The sequence below is a fragment of the Spea bombifrons genome, chromosome 2, assembly GCF_027358695.1.
Source record: "Spea bombifrons isolate aSpeBom1 chromosome 2, aSpeBom1.2.pri, whole genome shotgun sequence".
Classification (NCBI taxonomy): domain Eukaryota; kingdom Metazoa; phylum Chordata; class Amphibia; order Anura; family Pelobatidae; genus Spea; species Spea bombifrons.
Genome location: NC_071088.1, coordinates 26,809,384 through 26,831,769, shown reverse-complemented (window position 1 = coordinate 26,831,769; position 22,386 = coordinate 26,809,384). Strand labels below are relative to the sequence as shown.

Here is a 22,386-nt window from a genome sequence, read left to right as displayed (position 1 = left end):
GCCCTTGTTAAAGTTGCTCGGATCCTTATGCTTGCTGATTTTTCCTGCTTCTAACACATCAACCTTGAGGACAAGGTTCACTTACTGCCTAATATATTCCACCCACTGACAGGCGCCATGATAACAAGATTATCAGTGTTATTCACTTTACCTGTCAGTGGTCATAATGTTATGATGTATATGGAGTATATCCTGTATAAAAGCAATGCTTGAATCATTACACTATGATTGTCAGTATATTCTAAAATAGTTTTTGTAATGCAAGGACTGACAAAATGTCTCCAGCCTTAAGGTTTTTAAGAAAATATTTACAATATTCTTAATGTCTTTCAGCAGAGCTAATCCATCTTTACCTTACACATCTATGAATCATCAAACTTACTGAAAAACGAAACAGTATCGTTCAAGTAATGTCAACATGTGATTAAGATGGATAGATTATAGGGATATTTATATTCATAGGGAGATTATGTTTCTTTTGATTGGATATCCATTCATTCAATAATGCTGACTATCATTATCCGAAACATATCAAATCCAAAACATAACTCATGTGGGAAAACAAAGGATTAAACACACCAAATTATACAACAGTGTGCACCCTTGAAGAAAACTGTGTTTTGTTATACTTATGTTACCTGCCTGAAGCTCCCGTCATATGTCATCAAGTGATATATTTATGTCAATCTTTGCTAACAATCTACACTATGCTGAGTCCTTTATGGAGGCTCTTGATAGCACATTCATTTTTTCCCCCGTGGCATAAGACCTGGCATATTTATCAAGGAGAGTGAGATAAGATTACAATCTTAAAAAACAAACATATAAAACATATATAAAAAACATATAAAGTAAGAGTGATGATTACAAGCCATCTTCATGTAATAAATTGTTGCAATCTTTGTTGACCCCACACATTTTTGGCTTCCTAAACCGCTAGAGTCGCAGCTGTTCGTGTACCGAGAAACTTTGGTTGGGATAGAAGGGATCCAGAAACTGTGTATGTGAGTTAGAAAAGTCTTAGGGTAGAAAAAGAGTAAGAAAAAAGGCATTTTTAGGGAACGTCGTGAAGAAGACTTTTTGATTGGATGTGTGAGGAATTTCTCTGATATGACATGACTTGTAGAACACTAATACTGTTAAGAATTCTGAAATGAAGAAAACAAATTTTTGAAAATCTATGTTTGACCCTATTTTCTCATTGCTTAAAAATGTTTAAAGAGGTTAATGTTCTTTTTCAAGTCAGTGATAACAAGGTAGAGTGTGGGAGAGTAAACAATGTCCGGAATGCAGGGATCCAGTTTCTGTTAGTCTTTATCTGCAGGTTACTCAAAGAGTCCAGAGGAGGAGGGTGAGCTCGGATCCAGCACTCTTGATGAGAATTTAAAAACATATTTTTTTGTATACTCAAGAGCAGTTGTCATTATTTGACAAACAGAGTGGACAATATGTTTGTGTTAGCCATTGAGCCAGACAGTAGAGCTCAAACATACAGCATAGAAGTGTCGTGTGGGGGTATAGCTCAGTGGTAGAGCATTCGACTGCAGATCGAGAGGTCCCTGGTTCAAATCCGGGTGCCCCCTGCACAAATAATTTTAGTGAAACACATCCCAATCAGTAAGTCATCATTAATGTTAGAGCAAAATGTCACAGTCTAAAGCTAAACAATCATAGACTTAGATATAATGTTAAGACGTTTTACTTTACTAAGGTGGTTGATAAGTAGAGCAGCCTCCCAGCATAAGTGGTAGAGTTTAACTCAATGAAAGATTTTAAACATCCATTGGACCGGCAAATGGTTCTGAGTCTAATACGAGGAGTGATTGAGGTTTGAATCTAAAATACTAGCTGGTGAGAATGTTTCTATATTGCTTGTTCTCCCAGTGCCATTTTGTCAGTCCTTGCATTACATTATTTTAATATGTTAGGGGTGCTCTTATGACTTAACATGAAACTGTGATTTGAGTTGTAATAATAATAATAATAATACGTTTGTAACAATTTTGGAATGGATCATAATTAGGTAGAATAAAAATATGATTGTTTTTTTAATCAGGTATTATTATGTAATAAACTTTAAAGTGTTTTAGGACTTTTCCTATTAAAATATAGGTGAAATAACGACAGGTGAATTGCCTATGTCATAGACTTCAACATACATAAATATAGCTTGGGCTACATGCAGTGTAATTGTTTCGCTTAAAAGTCGAGTTTAAAAGTTCACCTCATTGATTGCGATTAGTGGCAGTCTATTCATTATCTAGGTAATTTCCTGTCTGACATTCTTTTCCTTCTCCTCACCCAATAATAATAATTTGGATCCTAGCAACGAAAGTTAAAAACACCTTTCCCAATATCATACGTACAAGGTGGGATTTCAATACATATAGAATGCTTACAAACATCTACTTGAGTATATTAATGAACAAAACTATAAACTGTAGTATGGGAAAAGTAACAGTTCTGCTTTAATGTTTCAAATTACCGAGAAAGATATATTAGCCTGAAAAGCTTTAGTCAAGATCAGTAGTCAGATGTTACTGGGGTTGATCATAAAGATTAAGGAGAGACTATGTAATAACAGGAAGTTAGTGGAGCCTTTGGGCAGACTATGACCTATATAATTACATTCACGCACTGCTGGCCTAAATATATAGTTAGTTATTATGTACTATGCATCCTTCTGTATTGAGTTCATGATGCAGGAAGCCGCCATGTGAAATGTGCTTATCATGTGTAGATTAAAAACATTACTTGTAATCGTTTATCTGAAGTTCTATGTATTCTTAAACTATATAAGTAAATAAAGGATAGGCACAATTTGAATGAAACACCTATTTATTTGGGTATATGAACTGATAACATTTAATAAACGTGTCACATTTCACAATGTCTTCACCAACACTGCTGTAATAGAGTTTTGTTAGGTTACGCTCTAAAGAATTCATTTTGATAAGAAAACCTGTAATCTGCCCTTACGGGAAAAAAAAATGTCCACAATTCTGTTTCCTCTGAGCCAAATGTATTAAGAAAAAAAAAAACAAAGTACATTTTTGAATGTTCAAGGAAATATTTGAGAAAAAATGTTTGAAGGACCCTTCCTTAAACAGGAATTCACCTTAATTCTTTGTCATTCTATATACTCTATATATAGCATCGTGTGCTTATAGACATCTCCAGTACGTACAATATATCTTATTTGTGTACGTCCTTGGAAACTTTATAACTAAACTCACCTTGGCATATTAATAGGACTCATACACTTTAACACATTAACAAAGGTATCCATTGTGCTTCCAGAACTTAAAACAAATGCATAGATCAAGATACGATTGTAATTTGGGGTATTTTTTGTTGGTATCATTGTCTATCATCATTTGACACAATTTGTAAATTAATTATTCTACATTATAGTTCACTAGCATCTGGTATGTCATCATAATGGAACAAATAGGGATCAATAAAAACAGTTTTATATATATATATATTTGTAGATAGTTAATCAACATTAATTGCTTTACAGTGAAAATGTATGTACGAGCTGGCTTTAGTAACAATTGCTGTATTCAGTGCTGCGAGTGGCTCCGCACGTAATGCTGCATCACTGCCTCCCTGTGGTCAAAATATGCACTTGGTATGCATTAATCAGCGTGCGTGAGATATTTTTTCTGTATTCTGACAATAATTTATACACTTAAACCTACTGTGGAAAATATAGACATATATATACATCATTTTATAATATCAATTATCCAGTACCATGTCTGCCTATGACATCACATTTACCCAGACCAACATCAGCTCCTCCAAAATGTAATCTGGTTACATTACCATTTAACATTTGACATTGTTGGCCTGAATAATTAAAAACACCGTGGGGCAGTTCATTGTCAGCATCTCTCATAATTTATTTTCTTATTTTGTAAAAACCCCTATTTTTTATGTGTAAATGAAAAAAGTAAACAAAGATATCAAAGAGAAACTTTCAGTAGGAAGTGCTTTGCCCATATATGGAGAGGCTAGGGGATACCTTTCGGTGAAACAAGTGAAACTCATTGGGGAGGGGGAGGCATTGTTATGCGGTGACACTGCTGCCATGTGACGAGCAGACTGTCGGGAGAATAGAGGTGTCATACAACATTGCAAAGGGAGGATCAAGTTTCTCATCCACAGGATTCTATGTAGAAATAGTCTCGAAAGAAAAGTGATGAATAAGTCAGCGAAAGAGGAAACAAATGAGTAGTCTCTATGACCTCGAAGGTTGCGTAACAGAACACAAAAAATATAAAAAGTTTCAGTGTTGCTGACATGACATGACATCAGTATGGTCGCTATATCAGGGGACATGTTCAAAGTATGTAATGTATATGTATAATCATGTGAGGTCAGGGGGGGATAACCAGTGGACTCTGTGTGCAACTTTTTGTCAGAGCTAATGTTCCTTCAGCTTTTAAAAAAACAAATACTATAAGAAAATGCATGGTTTTTGTGGGGTGACATAGTATCAATCAACTAATATAGGCCATCCAGAGTCCTACCACAAAGGCACAAGGCTCATGGTTCCCTTGCTCGTGAGAAGAAAGACAATATCTTCTGCGGGATGTGACCTAATTCTGAGAGCTTGACAGCTTCACTTTTTCATACACAAACCTCCTCATTGCTGCCTATTGCTTTTCCTGTGATGGCATCAGATAATGCATGATATGCAGGGAAGGATTTACCTTCTGCGTCTCTGAGCACTGCAACATAGACGTCATTCCTAAGGACGGGCAGCACCTGGTAGGAATGACATCTAGAGGCTGCACTGACATGGCACAGTCCTCCATGGTGTTTGTGTCCAGTTGAGGAGATCAATGATCTTTATAACTAGCCCATTGAGCAGTGGTGCTATATGGAGCCTGATTTCTCAAAATGGGTATTTGGCTCATTCTTATGCAGCAGAAAGGCTGCAGCCTCATTAACCTGGTGCCCTATGCCTAGGGCAGAATACTCCATTGACGATATGGTGTTGCAGTGCTTGTTGTCAGGTATCACACAGAAGAAGAAGGAACATTGAGTTATGTTTGTGCTGGCTTTGATGGAGGATGGAATATTAATGGCACCCAGCCTAGATTAATCTGGTCTCCATAATGGGACTATGACTGGATACCAACATGCCTACAGACCAGGAAGATGTCTAGGGTCCCTATGGAAGATATGGGAGTATAGCTCAGTGGTAGAGCAGATCAAGAGGCCATTGGTTTACATCCAGGTGCCCCCCTACATAACATGTGCTTGTGAACAAGAGGTCATAATCTGAAACTACAGGTCAGAGATTTAGCTGTATTGAAGTTTTACTTTACTGAAAGGGTGGTAGATAGACGGAACAGCCTCCCATCAGAATGCTAACGCAGAATAAATGTAAATATGCTTGATAGCATAAAGCAATCCTAAATCCAAGACGAGACCGAGGAGAGATTATGATCTGTGAGACTAGATGGGCTGAATGGTTATGTTTCTTACCAAAAGACTGGCAAAGGAAAATGTAAAAAAACAGGAAGATATAATGCAGTTATATTATGGGAGTAGCATTTTTAGGTAAGTGAGTCAGTAGATATTTGTATAAAGTATTCAGCTTTTGCACGTCTAGGTGGAAGAGAATTAGTAAAGACAGTGGACTGACTCAAATGATGCTACAGGTTATTAGAGTAGTAAAGGTTAAACATTAAACAACTTTTACAGCTGTGTAGAAAAACACAATATGAACAGTATCCTGCAACACCGTGTGAGTCACTAAAACTGTGTACTATTATACATTTACAACATTATTAAAATGAATGCTCCTGTCAAGTAGGGAAAAGCTTAACCCTCCTTATAGACACATTAACCAAGTACATAACTATTTACACAATTATTTAAAAGTCAAATTTCTTGTTTGAGATTAGCATACTGAGCTGGAAACCCTTTGTGGCATTGTCTACTGAAACGTGGGGGCAAATACAAGGGAAATCCATGTCGGAACATACCGGTATTTTAGTTGGCCTTAGGCACAGAAACTGTAGGAGAGTGCCTTCTTGCCATGCACACTATGATGCTCCCACCCAAGTTTCAGTTGTCTGTTGAGACATTGACACCAGGGGTGGTATAATTGCCCTTATTTAGCACATGCCTTCTAATATTTAGTGGGATACGCAGACTGTACGTAGCCGATTCTGATGTCACAAACATATTCCGTAAAAAAACGCCAAAACCTCAATTGAAAATCAAGATCTGATACCCATGAACCTGGATACATAGCCTGACCTATATTTTTGAAACAGCATTTGACTTTAATTGCACGTTCACCGCTAGACAGTCTACATTACTTGCTGTAGCCAGTAGTAAAGAAGTGGCACTGCATCTTTTGCAGGGCTGGAAGGTTTAAGTCTAGTAATATGATAGGATTTGAAATGGTCTATCTATCTATCGTAGATAAAACTTGCCACTTGACTTGATTCATTTTACTTTGTGCCCAATAACCAGGTATAAAGGTTAAGAATCAGCAAACATTTCCCTTTTATTTATTTTATCTCTGTTGTTGTGTAGCACTAGAATGGTTACTGTTATTGGTAACTCCCTCACCTTTGTTTTTCTGTTAGTGAATAAACAATACACTGCAGGATTTTCGTCGGTTTCGTCAGACCAAACACCCGATTGGTCCGTTTGTACACTTATCAGCACGATCATTGGCTCTTTTTCAAACTTGAATGTCTCCTGTACACCTTCCTAGATTAGCTGTTTGGGTCACAAATTTCTAGTTTAAACAGGTTTTGCTGTAAAGAAAAAAAAAAAAAGAAGCTAACTTTTCTTTACTTTATGTCTCTTTTGCTAACTGCTGGCTATTGAAATTTCTATTTAAAAAAGTGAGCAGTATATTATTACATGTAATTTATAAAAATAAAACCAAAACATCACCGGAATTTTAGTCTAAATGTCAGGGACATAGATACGTAGCAGTCCTGTTGGTCAGTATGCTGCCAAAAGAAGGCAGCTATATATATAATACATATAATACACACAGTATGTGTGTAAGTGTATAGTGTTAAAGTGGGATGTATGCATGTTAGTTATAGGGGGCCCTGAAGAAATACTGCACGCAGACGTCTCTAACTCTAGGCTCGCCTCTGCTCTAGTCATAGGCACTGATGGAGCGGTGACACATCATTGATTTGTTTTGATGAATTTGTCTATTAATGTCACAGGGTTTGCGATATCCAAGCTTGAGTAACCTGTCTTGCTAAAAGAGAATACACTCACTTGATCCACTAAAAAAGACATGCCTGAATTCTGTATTTATGGAATCTATGTCTAAAAGCACAGCCATAATTCTAGATCTTCGCACGTGTGTGACACTTATATATAAAAATATGGCTCCAGAAGCCAAGGCTTCTCATGGAAGAGTTTAACGTTGGACCTGTAACATGGTTCCTGCAGATTTACTGAGCCTCTTCCTGGATCTCATACCAAGATAATACCGGTATATGCTAATAGACAGATTTGTCACGGTCCCTAAATAGTACATTCAATACACTAATAAACCCTTGCAATTGTTTACAGATGGAAAGTATATATATATATATATATATATATATATATATTTATATATATATAAAACCCTCTTTATTTCTGCATAATGGAAGAAGCTTCTACTTGTTTTTGGAATCTGCACAAAAATTCCTTCCACTGAGTTTCTTGCGTTGTCAAGTTGTTACTTGACATCTCACATTTGGTAACGATGATAACTTTAAGCATGGTAGATTGCAAGCTTTGGAGACGATCTTGGTCTCTTCAGGCATATTGTTATGCCTGAATTATATGACGATACCTGGATAGTCTCGAAAGCTTGCAATTTGTTATACTTTCGTGGCAAGAACTCAGATTTGTAAATAAAAATATTATCTGGTACTGATACTAGATTAATTTAGAACACCTCCAGTTGAAACTGGCATTTTCTAGAAACTCTTCATTAAACACCTGTTCCGGGATTTATAGGATTATGCTTTATGCTCAAATGCTGATGTCATATGGTTTTAGCAATGATTTTGATGATGTTTATTGCTGCGTTGTGTGAAACATCATGACACCAACCATTTCGTTGTTGATAAGAAAAATCTATAAAAATGTTAAAACATAAACATAGGTACTTTCCACTCTCCACGTAAAACACGTTAGTATTGTAACAATCTGGCGTCAGTGAATTGAGGAGCGGAGTTTAATATTATGTAGAAAGACATTATTCCCATATTAGTATTGAGAAGATCTTTCAGATCCATTAAAAGTAACAGCTTGGGTGAAAGGTCAGTAGGTAAGAAGTAAAGCTGGTGTCATGGCTGGTTGATGCATCATATAGGGGAAACACAATAGATTTAGGGGTCACAAGAACCCTTCTCTATTGACAGTGAAGCCCAGGTTATGTCCTGGTCCTCAGACTAGCAAATAGCAAGGATCTGACATCATTATTGCAGAATCCCAATCCAGATTGAGTTCAGCTGCAACCCTTTCTAGAGAGCAATGCCATTTTGAACCCATTCCTTTTTCAAGAAAGAACAAGTTAGCCTATTATAATGAAAATAATATATAATGCGCTGATTTAACGATGCATTATGCTGGTCAATCCGAGGCCAATTTTTACGCTACTTTAAGGGTGGTAGATAACTGGGTCAACCTCCCAGCAGAAATTGTAGATGCTAATACAGTAAGAGAATTTAAAGCTGCATGTGATTTACATAACGGTATCCTGAATCAGGATGACAAGATCAAGGACTGATTAAGGTGTGAATCAGGATAAACGAGCAGACTACATGGGATGAATGGTTCCTATCTGCCATCAAACTCCTTGTTTCTATGCGTAGTGAAGGCGAATGCTGCAAATGAAATGCAAACCCACATTTTAAGTAAATAAACCCTTGTTAGGTAAATAATACCCTTGTATTTGATGAATACTCACTGCCCAGCAGGTGGGTCCAATGGTTTCTAGGCATGGCACAAACACTTCAGTAATAACATTTGGAGGGGAGGGCAGTCTGTTTCAAGCAAAGTGTGTTATCTTCAAAAGACACTCAAGCTACGTTTGTATGAGTGTCTGATTTTCGAGTTAGTCTAAACAGTGCTTGAGACAGTTTTGTAGAGACTGGAATAAAGTCAAACAAAAGCAAACACTGTGCTGGCTCATATGCAAATGAATAACCCTGCAGGCCAACGGCTCATTTGGAAATGAAGTTGGGGACAGGTTTATCCAGAGGGGGTGGGTTCACCAAGTCAAACACAACATTTGAATTCCTAATTGTAAGAATGTCCCCATTTACCTAGAGGCTCACAGCCAAGACTGATCTAGCTTCCCTCAACTTTACCAGGATCTTAGTTTCTTAATCTGGATGGATCTTAATAACACATATAATGTATAATGCAAGATCTCAAATGTATAAAGAAAATATATGGATCTCTTGATTACATGATAAATGTTAATGCAACATGCTTTTGTGAACTATTTACACAATCATAGTCACACAAGCTCCAAAAATGTTCAGTGCAACTGACAGGGATTAATAAATAACTAACAAACCACAAACGGACTTCCCTGAGGGTCCTAGTTAGCTGGGGTCAATTAGTACAGATAAGGCACTTTAATAAAAGTCCTGACAGCCAAACTGAATGGCTGGAAAACAAAATAGAATCGTTTTTCATTCATGGATGATCAGCCAACAGTCTGTACATTTAGACAAACGAGCATTATAGAGTTATTTCTGTTTAAACCTTTGATTACTAAATGGGGGGGCAGTGCACTCTTATGGAAACAATAAATGCACTGTGATTAAGTGTAATGCGAATTCGGATTAATATTAAAAGGGTACTGCAATAAATCAGATACTTAATATGTATGTTATTGCTAAACTATAAGATGTGTGAATTAAAATAGCAAATATATTTTTATTGAAGCCCGAAGTGAACACTCCAAGAGCCATGAGAACATGGAGGTGTCTTCTGTGTCAAACTATATAGAAAGAACATCTAGAGCCAGAGTATGCAAACAGGTCTTTTACTTTGTCCTCCCCTCCTTAGGAGGTTTAGCTATATGGCCCCCATTACCTTGAGAGTTCATGTAAGATCACAATTCTTCCATTCCTTGCACTGAATTTTGCTAGATTAGTCAAATAAGTTCCGAGGAACTATGCCTATGTCCCTGCTAGTGCCCAGTAGGGTCAATGGATGGCCAGAAGCATGGTTCCTCAGGAATAATAGTAGTTATGCAATGGCAACGAAGTGGGACCAAGAACATATTCTTCTGTCCTTTTTCATTTATGCTGGGTGTGGGTGCCAGTGTCTCATCCCAATACCCTTTATGGGCAAAGTAGTACCGGTATTTGTGACATTGGAGATATCAATTCATCATTCCACTAAGGCACAAGGGATTTGCTATACTGTATAGAAAACTGCCCTGGTCGATCATTCTTGCAATCTCCTTTTTTTATTCCATTGCTCCTTTCTAACACTCATGTTGTCAATGATTCAGGGCACAAAGCTGTGATTTCATGAACTGGCCCTCTGGGTATCCATGTTAATAAATAAAGGCAGAAAGCTTTCTTCTTAGGTCACCAAGAATTTATGCCCCAAGACACTCGCTCAAAAAAAGAGCGAGTGCATAAATGGTATATAACCAAATGACGCCCTGCGTAAGTATATTCATATGTAGCGATTCACATGTATGGAAAAGTATTCTACGGTGTATGCTTTGGGGAGGTCACACATGATTGTCTGCTCCTCTGTGTGTCTCCTGTTTACATAGCTCTACAAACAGGGAATTGCATTATATAAATAAGTGGCACCTGCAAACAAAGCCTGCTTTGTGTGTAGGACATCCCTATGTGTTCTCTGATGAGAGTTTTCATAACATGCATCTAGTTCTTACATATTGCTAAGCATCACCTATAAAGTTATCTGCCGTATGTTGGATCTATAAATGACTTCATATAATTTATACAGGGAAATGTTTTGTAGGTGCTGGCCAGCAACATGTAAACACACACACACATATTCTATCTTCCTGGTCAAATAAATGAACAAGTAGCTGCTACCATCATTGCAGTAGAAACATGAAACCTGGTGTACAGTCCGTATGTGAAAATTACACACAAAGACAGGGAAGATACGAGCTATTTGAGCCTGTTTTGTCTGCCTGTTTTCTTCTCTACCTGCTGCATGATGATGGCGATACTACTAAATTTACTGACAATGTGTCATTTTATCACTGTACCTTATCAGTTTCGATACATGAGGAAGCGCTGCATCGTATGGCTTAATGCGACAACACAACACCCATTGTTTGAACACAATGTGGGTTATGTATAAAACGCGACAAATGGAACAGTGCAATAAACCAGAACATTCCATTGGTTGTGGTACAACAGGCAAATGCCTGGTGGGCCGCTAGCCAACAGTACCCAATACTCACCCAATCTCACGCCCCATCTGGAGATGGGGTGCTGCAGTGTGTGACCACCGGCTGGATATGCCCTGTGTTAGGGCCACCTAATCATACCTAGTCTGACTGTATAATGTGTCTGACACAGCAGTTTTTTTATATTAAAGAAGAGCTATTGTCACCCCATGTCCACTTTTTTGTTTTATGAGGAGCTCCGCTAACATTAGGACAATATGTATTTCATATGATAGTGGCCAGCAACAAAGTGGTGCACTGCAGTATGTGGGATGAACTAAATAATTGATTCCCTTTTGCCAATTTCTACATCCCACATTCTACCTTTGCATATACTGCTCTATAACATGTGAAATCTACAGGTTTCAACTTCACTCCTAAAAAAAAAATCATTGCTGCTCTGCACGCTACACTTTTATATATACTGCATGTTATACTTTTTGTCCTTATCTAAAGTTAGTAAGGACATTACTTGATTTCAGGATGGTGTATAACGCAGGGTGTGGTAAAACAATAATGTCTTATTACATCACTGCCTTGCAATATGATGTCATCACACTACCGAGAAATCTCACAACTCTTCCAAGAGACCAGAACTGAAAATTGGCAATCATTGTTAATAGAGCTATACTGCCTCACATTTACTATCCTTTACTATCCTACTATCACCACCCACTGGGTGAGTGTTGTACCCTTCCTCAATCTCCTCTTTGCCATGGCAATCTATCACCCATTTTCCTTTATCCTGCACCCCTTCATTGCTTTCTATCACAACCGCTCTACCTTTTCACCGCTCATTTTCATCCACCTCCCAACCATATGCTCTTTTCTCATTCCCCTTCCCTTCCCCCCACTCCACGCCTTGCACACCTTGCATTCTCCCATCCCTAGCTGTTCCATTCTGGTCATTATGAGAAGCCAGTCTAACAAGAACCGGTTTTCTTTTGAACTGTAAATAGCTCATGAGAATCATGATGTCACAGCAGGCAAACACCTACTGCGTACCTTCTCTCTCTAGAGTATCATTCCCCATGCCTCTTTCTCCTTTTAAAGTGAATAAATCATCCTTGCCTCGTTTCACTCAGGTCACTTCTTTAAGTAAGCTTTTGTTTACTACCGGTAATTTACCTAAGACTTTAATGTAGACTTTGCGGACTGTGACCCTTCTGCTTTTGAAATAGTAAATCCTTCTCATTCAACAAGTCCCGACACAGCAATACGAGTGACCGGGGTGTGGGGTAATTGTGTACAATGACCGAGCCTATTTTAATGGTTAACTGAAGGAAGACAACATGGGTGGATTTAAAGGGTCTGTAAAGCCTCATGATAAAGTTCCCATTAAAAGGCTGTGTTGATACATAAATAACTATAAGTTTCCAACATAAGCCAAACACTGGATAAATGTAGCATAACACACAACTTACTCCTTGTTCTTGTCTCCAACATTTAGGATGTTCAGGGTACCAATACTTATTCAGGTTTCTCCTTTTACATCGTATACAGGTAAACGTACAATATATTTAATTGTCTAGCGTATAGGTTATTGTAGAAGTATCCCGGTCCTGGTTGCCTGATCTGCTATTTAAACTTGGTTACCTATAAACCAAGTTGTTCTTCATACTGGTTTGCTGTGATGGTCAAAGACTGGCCTACAGCGTGTAGATTCATTAGTTGCCCAGTTAGATATGATCAACCATAAAACCCTACTCTAAGCACAAGCTAAACTTACTGGGAATTTCCAGTGTTCCCGAAAACGAATTATTAACCATGTCACTGAATAAAAAGCTATTTTTCACCCAGTAAAACTAATTACGCTGGTGTAACCTCCGGTCCCCTTTTAATTAGAAACACGTGCTTCTGTAATGCTATATATCCGTTAAACACCAGTGGAAAAGATATTTGCCGTATTTTGGGTTAAATTTACTAACAGGTGTTTTGTGGCGTCTCATAAAATGAATGGTAACGAAAACAGGGAGGGTGGGGCAGTTATAAGGAACACGCTGTGAGAACAAATTTTATACAGCAGTATTACCAAAATACTCATCATCTGCCAACCGATCCAGAACCACTCCCCGTAAGCAAGCCCTAATTCAGAAGAGTAGAAACATAACAACTAGTATTTATATAGCGCCTTTCTCTCAGTGGGATTCTTTTAGGGCTTGCTCTCGGAATTACCAAAATTTGGGAAATATCCCTCGCTATACTGAAGAAGGTTTTCGTCTCTCGGAAAATACAAATTTTTATCCAATAGGTCTAAACACCAAGAAAAAGTAATTATGCATTAAGTACCTATGTATTTGAAGGGTATTTTACTGTAATAGATATCAGAATAAAGGGATCCGGGAAATAATATGTTTAATTATTTACGTGCAAGAAATTAATATAGAGGAGATACGTTCAGATCATTATTTAGGTAGAGGCATTCGTAATAGGAAAGATTTCTTTTCACACCATTGGCCACACACACAATCATGTTCAATTCACCATGTCTATATCAGCATACAACATCAACAGATGAGTATTAATTAGAGAATCTGAGGAAATGTTAGTATAACAAGATTATTTAATGAATCATCAAAGAGTGAAATGTCTGTAGATTGAAAGGCAGTCTTAAAATATATATAAATATATGTCAACATGTTCTACAGAAAAAAAAAAACCATTTTCCACAGGCTGAAACAAGGGGTTATACTTTGATATAAAAAGAAGGTGGGATGCGTGAGCCAAAAAAGGATTTTCTTTTCTAGATAGGATGATCATTGAATGTATGGAACAGCCTCCCAGCTGAGGTGGTAAAGTTACTGCTACCCCATATATGGTTTGTAAGGGGTAGGTGAAAGTAGGGCATACTATTAGCACGCAGGAGACCTGGATACACTGTACCCTTTCCACAGAAATCAACTTTGGTGGGACAGTGTATATTGGTAACAACGTCAGAATGGTCTGCAATGGGAAACGAATGGCGGGTGGGTCCCTGCGGACATCCATGTAACGGAGAAACACATTATGGTTATACGAGAACATCTTTCCCAAATAAAATAATCCGCCAGAGTGATGTAAGAAGAAGAATTCTTCAATCCATAGACATTATCCAGTAAAAACACAGCATGTCAGATAGAACAAGCTGCTGATGAGCTGTGGTATTGCTGTATTGTTGGCCTTAATAAAACCAATTTAAAAAGTGTGTCGTAAGAGTAGATACCATGTTCACTTTATTGAGCCGCATCATCATTTATTTACAGTCTCCCCACTGCCCACACACATTTCCAGTCATATACACATGTGCTGTTTTTTGAATCAGTTTTGTATGACTGTACATTGTGGAATTTTCCCCCCACCATTTCAGGACAAGCCAATGACTTCTTTAGGTACAGATGGCTAAGAAACCGAAGGGGGAGGGTGGATGAAACCACTTATTGTGGTGACAAAACAGAAAATCCCGCTCTACTGGTTTCATGACTTCTGTTGAGTTTCTACGAGATGATGAACAGGATTAATGCAGATAAACTCCTCCCAGGCACACCAGGCATATATCTGGCTGGTCTAGTTCAGTTTCTCAGTTACTTCTCAGCAGACAGCAGTACACCTGCAGACTAAGAGCCAACTCCAACTCCAACGAGGAACAACAAGAACATGGCTTCTTTGGGGCTTCAGATTTTGGGCATTATCCTATCAATCATCGGCTGGCTGGGCACTTTGGTTACCTGTGCGCTCCCCATGTGGAAAGTGACTGCCTTCATTGGTAACAATATTGTGGTGGCTCAGATCATCTGGGAAGGACTATGGATGAACTGTGTGGTGCAGAGCACTGGGCAGATGCAGTGCAAAGTATATGATTCCCTGCTGGCTCTTCCCCAGGACCTGCAGGCAGCTCGTGCTCTCATTGTCATCGCTATCATCGTGGCCCTTCTGGGGATTATGATATCAATCATCGGAGGCAAGTGCACCAACTGCGTGGAAGATGAATCTTCAAAGGCCAAAATTATGATTGTGAGTGGCATTATCTTCATTGTTGCTGGCATTCTCGCCCTGATCCCTGTCTCCTGGACTGCCAATAACACCATCCGAGACTTCTACAATCCGCTGGTAACAGACGCGCAAAAGAGAGAGTTGGGAGCATCATTGTACATTGGTTGGGCAGCTGCCGCTTTTCTTCTTCTTGGAGGTGCAATGCTCTGCTGCAACTGCCCACCAAGGGAACAGAAAGCCTACTCTGCCAAGTACACAGCGGCACGCTCTGCACCAGCCAGTAACTACGTCTAATGAGTTATAGAAAGGAGAAGGACTGACATGCTGTTTGCTTTCCCCAGTTAAAGAGCCAAGGACAAGATGCCCTTGAACATTATTTGCCACCCTCAACATAACTTTCTGTTAATTATGACATTGGAATGCAGTTTGGAACCACTACTGTGTGTCTGTCTAAACCTGTGATGACCGGAGAGAGACTCTCTGATGGCAAATCTGCCATAAACTTGCTTTGCATCCTTGAGACAGCAGTAGCAGCACATGCCTAGGCAAGAAAAAGTCTACAGCCCCACCCAGCAGAGGACGCTATTCATGCAAAGAGACCGCGAGAACAACCACTGGAAACTAGAAAAAATGCCATTGAAATATTGCACAGGATTGCAAGAACTGCATGAATAGACGTTGAGACCACTTACGGTCAACATGCATCCCGTCAGGAGGCAGGAGGCAGGTCAAACTCAGGGAAAGCAGCGCACGCATTGCAAAGGATGGGGAGGGAGGGGTTGGGAGTCACCGAAATTTACTTTTTTAAATGCGAAAGCCAATTGTATACTATTGTCAGGGGGATGATGGGAGCTTAGAGATATTTTAGTAATGTGTGTTTGAATTATACATATGTTTAAGGAAACGTGCAGGAAATGACCATGTAACGTTTAACCAGATTTTGTTGAGGGGTCCATAGCAATGTGTCATATGCACCGCGCAGGTGCTGTGTAAACCAAGCCACACACAACATATGCATGAGTAAAGCTTTTCATTAACACCTGCAGAATTTCTCAGTTCATTTACTTTTAGTGCTCAGATGACTGCAGAAGGATTCTAACACAATGTGTTGCTTTCACCCTTTGGGTGGCAGTAGGATGCAACACTTTGCTTTTACCTCTCTGGCACCTAAAGGGTTACACAAACCATATCTTCTTGGATCCGGTTTTTGATGTCTGAATGTTAACAAATCGCGATTGCAAACCCTTTTAAAACTAGCCGATAAAATGATCTAATATTCAGCAATATGATTCATCAGAAAAAATCTGTTTGTGTTTATTTTAAATGTTTTTTATAAGCATTATTTTTTGTTAATGAAAATCTGTTAAAATCTGTTACTTTGTACAATAAAAAAAACATGTAACATACAATGCGGAATCTTTTGTTTTTCATTGTCATATTCCAGTTGCGGGAGTGAGGGCAAAGAAAGGTGTGAGGGGCTGTTATGTTGATAATGGAATGGGGATGGTAATTGGTGTGTGTGTTTGAGTATCAGTGGCGTGAATGAAATAGAAACTTTGGATATAGGTAGAAATATACTTACTGAAAATTCAACATAAGTATCTATTTTAATTATCAGACATAAGGTTACTATATAAGTGATTTAAAGAAGGCCACCTATCAGTTCTATGGAATGTAGAAAATGGAGTCAGTAGCGTACAGGGGGGGTCCGTCCCAGGTGCCACTCATTAGGGGGAGTGCCACCAGGCCCAGGATCGGTGTGCAACCAGGGAAGGACTGACCGTGTGTGTGTGTGTGTGTGTGTGTGTGTGTGTGTGTGTGTGTGTGTGTGTGTGTGTGTGTGTGTGGGGTGCCATGTACAGGATCCGGCCCAAGGTCCTAAAATCTTATAAAACTCAACATGTTTTCTATATTGTACCAATAAAATGTGTCATCTTCTATTCATGATTCCATTAACCCTTAAAAACATAGAAAGTGATGGGAGATAAGGACCATTCAGCCCATTCAGTCTGCCCTCTGAATACTTTCCTTAGTCCCTGGCCTTATCTTATATCTAGTTTAGCCTTATGCCTATCCCATGCTTGCTTAAACGCCTTTACTGTATTAATATCTACCACTTCTGCTGGAAGGCTATTCCATGCATCCACTACCCCTTCAGTAAAGTAATATTTCTTGATGCTGCTTTTAAACCTTTGCTCCTCTAGTGTAAGACTATGTCCTCTTGTTGTGGTAGTTGACTCCCTTTGAGTATTTAAATGTTTCTATCATATCCCCCCTCCTTAGTATAGTTTGTCAGCCTCTTACACTCCAGCTAATGTTTCTATTACTCCCATGATGCTCTTGTTTTGGTTGGACACCTCAGCAGCAAAAGTTCACAGAATATGGCTTCCTAACGATTCCCTATCCTTGGAACTCAAGCACTGAAATCCTAAATTTGTATGATCTTTTGAAAATTAACCTGGATGCATGAGACAAAGGTAGTTAGAGAATCAATTTGTAAATGTTTTATTTTCAAGACCTGAAGCCCGAAATTAATCCTTTTTAATAAGATATGCAGATTGAAATAGTAAATAAGACAAAACCTTTACTTTTACTCTCACTGATTTCTGGGCCTAGAAAGTACTACATAGAAAGACTACAAATTCAGGAGCGGATTTTATCTCTGGATAAGTAAAAATTAAAGAGTTCTATTTATTCCTACAGTAAGTAAAGTGCCAGGAAACAGATGACCAAATACACACCAGGACAGGCTCTGCCACACCGACACCCAAATACACATACACCAGGACAGGCTCTGCCACACCGATACCCAAACACACACACACCAGGACAGGCTCTGCCACACCGACACCCAAATACAAACCTCAGGACAGGCTCTGCCACACCAACACCCAAACACACATACACCAGGACAGGCTCTGCCACACCGATACCCAAACACACACACACACCAGGAAAGGCTCTGCCACACCGATACCCAAACACACAAACCAGGACAGGCTCTGCCACACTGACACCCAAACACACACACCAGGACAGACTCTGCTACACAGACACCCAAACACTCACACCAGGACAGGCTCTGCCACACTGACACCCACATCTGGATGGGTTAAGCTACAAAAAAAAAAAAGTATTTTCCACACTGCTTTGTGTTCTCGTCCCCTTGTGAACTGTCCCCAGCCACTGAAGTCAGCTGGAAACACCCCCATTTAAAGGGCAAATGGGCAGGGAGCATGGCGTGTCATGTCCCTGCTGACGTGACCTGGAGGATTTGGGTGTTGACCCGGAGAACCAGTGTTCCAAGGTATGCTGACTGCCATAGCTTGATTGTTTATTTTGCTGCCAAACTCGAGTGGTTGGGTGAATCTTTTTTGCACTGAATGGAAGATGACTATTGTACCATCCAAGAATTATTCTGCTTATTGAACCTTGCATATCGACTGTTATATTCTTTCCGGTGCCTGTCAACGAATGAGGAGATTTTAAAATGAATTTCTGATGAACAACTGGCATCGGCAAGCCACTTTAAACACAATTGTTTTTTAACCATGGTGAGTCAATTAATGGCTCAGTAACTTGAATTAAATTAATTCTAATTATATGGCAGGTTTGACGTATATGGTTTTGACTGACTGGGTTGTTATCAGGAGCGTAACATGCCCCTGCAGCATCTAAGATACAGGGTGCCCCCAGGTACACTAGGTTTGTGCACATAACTGACAATTTGTGTCTACTTGCACCATGTACACATACTTACATGCCCACATGCCTGTTGCGCCAGCTGACCCAAGGCAGGTGTTCCATTCACTCATGGATTCCAGTTCCTCCTGTCAAGGAATTATTAAGGACATCTGCAGCCAGGTCCACTCTGGAGCACAATTCCACTAGGAATTAGCACGAGTGAGTATGTCAACACATAGTGTGTGTATCAGTGTATGGTGTTAGCATGTGTGTACATGAGTGTAGAATGTTAGCGTGTGTCTGTGTTACTGTAAGGTGTTAGTGTTTGTGGGCACAAGATGTTAGCGTGTGTATGGTGTTAGTGTGTAAGTATAATGGTTAAACATACAAGTTTGGGTCTTTATGGTGTAAAATACCCCTTTTAATGGAGGGGTTAACTGCAGTACAGTACAAAGAGTTACAGCACCGAATAAAGGTGTGTTTTATGTCGTATTGCGCAAGTAAACACCCTTTAGCTACAGAAGAAAAAATGTTGGCTCCTAAATTCTTGGGCTGGCTCCTAGATCCTAGTGTTTGTAGCATTCACATTCTATAGCGTGTGTTTTTTCCTTTTTGGTTGGGGAAAACTCTGGATTAGCACAAGAAGGGTAAACATATCAGGGGTTTCCTTAATTTAGAATCATGATACTTGGTACTTAGTTACTGGGAAAGGATTGCCTGTAATTCACTTGATTCAAATGAATATTTCCACTGTCACTCCCAATTCAGATTAGGGAGTAGGTCTATTAAGAAATGATATGTATGTATTAAGTGAATAGTGACTCATAATGGTATATTGTGATTTGGAATTTCATCTCTTTATTTTTGTAGCAAAAATGCCCAAAGGCGCATAACAAAGGTGTTGCAGGAGGAGGTTAGAGGGGACTCTTGCCAGCCCTACCCTAAACTTTTGAATACAGACATTACTGTATTATTATTCCTCATTACTTATGCCATGAACATAAGGCTTCTCTGTTGTTGATCTTCTAGGAGTATTTCATGAGATGCCCAAACATTTGTACAACATAAATCAGCACAATATATGTGGGAAACAGAGTCTAGAATGTGGACTGGATGCTATAGGTCAGCATAAATTACTTCATGTCACTTAAATCTGATGACCAGATTTAGTTTTGGGCCTAGAAAAAAATAATAGGGCACTATTAAAACAATTGATTTACCCCATGATTTTTTATAATTTTTGCTGCATTTGGTCATCCAACAAAACACAGGGTTTAAGCCAGTGATGAACCTACAGGGAGTGCTACAACAACAGGCTAGTGGCCCAAGGGTGTCAAGTCCCCTAATCCAACTAGTGATGGTTTCCCATATTCTAGAGGTTTGACAGGCATGAAGTGTTTCTTGAGTTGGACCTAGTAGGGCAACTGGTCCACTAGTTGTTCTGACATTGTGTGTCGTTGCATGCGAGGAGACAGCCTGCTACCTTCAATTATCATGGGTGTAATCAAGTATAAAGTGGATTTCCTGATTTCTGATGTCATTGGGTGTTGTTACTATGGAGAGAGGGACAGCCTGTCACTGTTTTGGTTGGGTGTCGTTGTGGATGAGCAGTGACACAGTTTTATTAATTTGGGGATCTCCTGCTTAATAGGCTTTTATAATTGGAGTTAATCACTGCACTTATTAAAAGATTGTAAGCTCACAAGAGCAGGGCTCTTTTCTCCTTCTCTACCAGTACAGTCAAATTATATCTTGACAGTTATTGTTAATTATAACTAATAAATAAAATAATGTAATGGAGGATGTTATCATTCTGTGGAATCAGCCATTAAATACAGGACACGTGATTTTTACATACTGGCTGGTCTTCAATAAGTACAGCATGGCATAACTTAAATAATTCACTATGTAAATGTAACATCATGCCAGTGGAATATTTTAGTTGCCATAAGCTTAGAGTTGTAGCTCCAGATAGACTGTGGCACCTGTCTTATAACCAGTAGCAAATCACCCTATTGCACACCATATTTAAAATCACCCTTCCAATTTCTTACTCTGAAAGCTAAACCAAGAAACAGTTAATGGAAATGTTGCCAGTTTTGCACCTAACTCTTTCTACAGCTTTAAGCCCGACATCCTTCTGTACCATATTAGCTTTGGCTCAATCTCCAACCAGATTAGTAAAACATTTTCAAACCTCTCACGCATTGCGCAAAACATATTTTGCAAGCAAAACAATAAATTAATGACAACATTACACAATCCATTTCCACCACAATGTACATTAATCACCCGAGGCCAATTAAGAAAAGGCATCAAAATAACACATGGAGCTAAGCAACCCACACCATGCTTTCCTTAAAATAAAATGTTCCTTCAACCTAAAACTTATTGGCAAATTCAGTATCTATCTTAGCCAGGATAGAACCCCTTCCGCGATGCCTTATACATTTTAAATCGTCATCAAATAATGCATTTGAAACAACAAAATTATTTTGGATAGGATAAATGATGAATTAACTTAAAAGACCTTACCCACTACTTAATGACTAAAGCCAATGATAGGGAAGAACTACGAAGGGACCTTCAGTTCTACCAAGCCATATCTTCTTTCTATTGTTTCCCTTACCATAACCTTCTTTAATTCACCCAACTTTTTATTATTAAGTCTTATTAAAATATTCTAAAACATCCCTAGTAGCTTTAACCATCTGATGATTTGATTAAGTAGTAAGATCGCTATTACAGCTGTAAGGCTTGCATGTTGTGGTCAAAGTTTGGTTTTGATTGTCATGATGCAATGTCCTGTTTTTTGTTTACTTTAATATAATTTTGTTGCTGCGTCTGCGTTTTATTATTAAAATGTTGATTCTCATGGTCATGATGCAATGTGCTTTATATAATGTTTAGCCCTTTCATGACCAAGTAAAGAGCCGTAGCTCCTTTTGTGCCAGAGCGAGGGCAAGAATGGAAAATTGTACCCCCAGCTATTTTTTTTACAGAGGTTATTTTATTTACACTGCCCTTAAACACATAGACTGCCCATACACACTGCCTTTACAAACACCTGCCCATAATCACTCATATACACATACACTGCCCTTATACACACCTGCCCATACACACTGCCTTTACGCACACATGTCCATTAACACGCAAATACACATACACTGCCCTTATACACACCTAACCATACACATTGCCTTTAGACACACCTGTCCATCTTCCATCCTTTATCCTGTGGTGGAAGTGAGAGGTCTGTCATTTTAGAACTCTGAGGA

The 22,386-nt window shown here is 38.9% G+C and overlaps 1 protein-coding gene and 1 non-coding gene across 2 annotated transcripts; both read left to right on the top strand.

Moving 5' to 3' along the window:
- Positions 1–1,511: 1,511 nt before the first annotated feature.
- TRNAC-GCA (transfer RNA cysteine (anticodon GCA)) lies at positions 1,512–1,583 on the top strand. The gene has a single exon. It is a non-coding gene; the product is annotated as a tRNA-Cys (tRNA).
- A 13,423-nt stretch (positions 1,584–15,006) lies between these two features.
- On the top strand, positions 15,007–16,830 carry CLDN4 (claudin 4). Its single transcript, XM_053457260.1, has one exon. The coding sequence runs from the start codon at positions 15,086–15,088 to the stop codon at positions 15,713–15,715; it is 630 nt and encodes a 209-aa protein (XP_053313235.1). The 5' UTR covers positions 15,007–15,085; the 3' UTR covers positions 15,716–16,830.
- The last annotated feature ends 5,556 nt before the right edge of the window (positions 16,831–22,386 follow it).

Excerpts from the sequence above, each read along its gene's own strand:
- CLDN4 (XM_053457260.1), top strand. The coding sequence starts at position 15,086 with ATGGCTTCTTTGGGGCTTCAGATTTTGGGCATTATCCTATCAATCATC.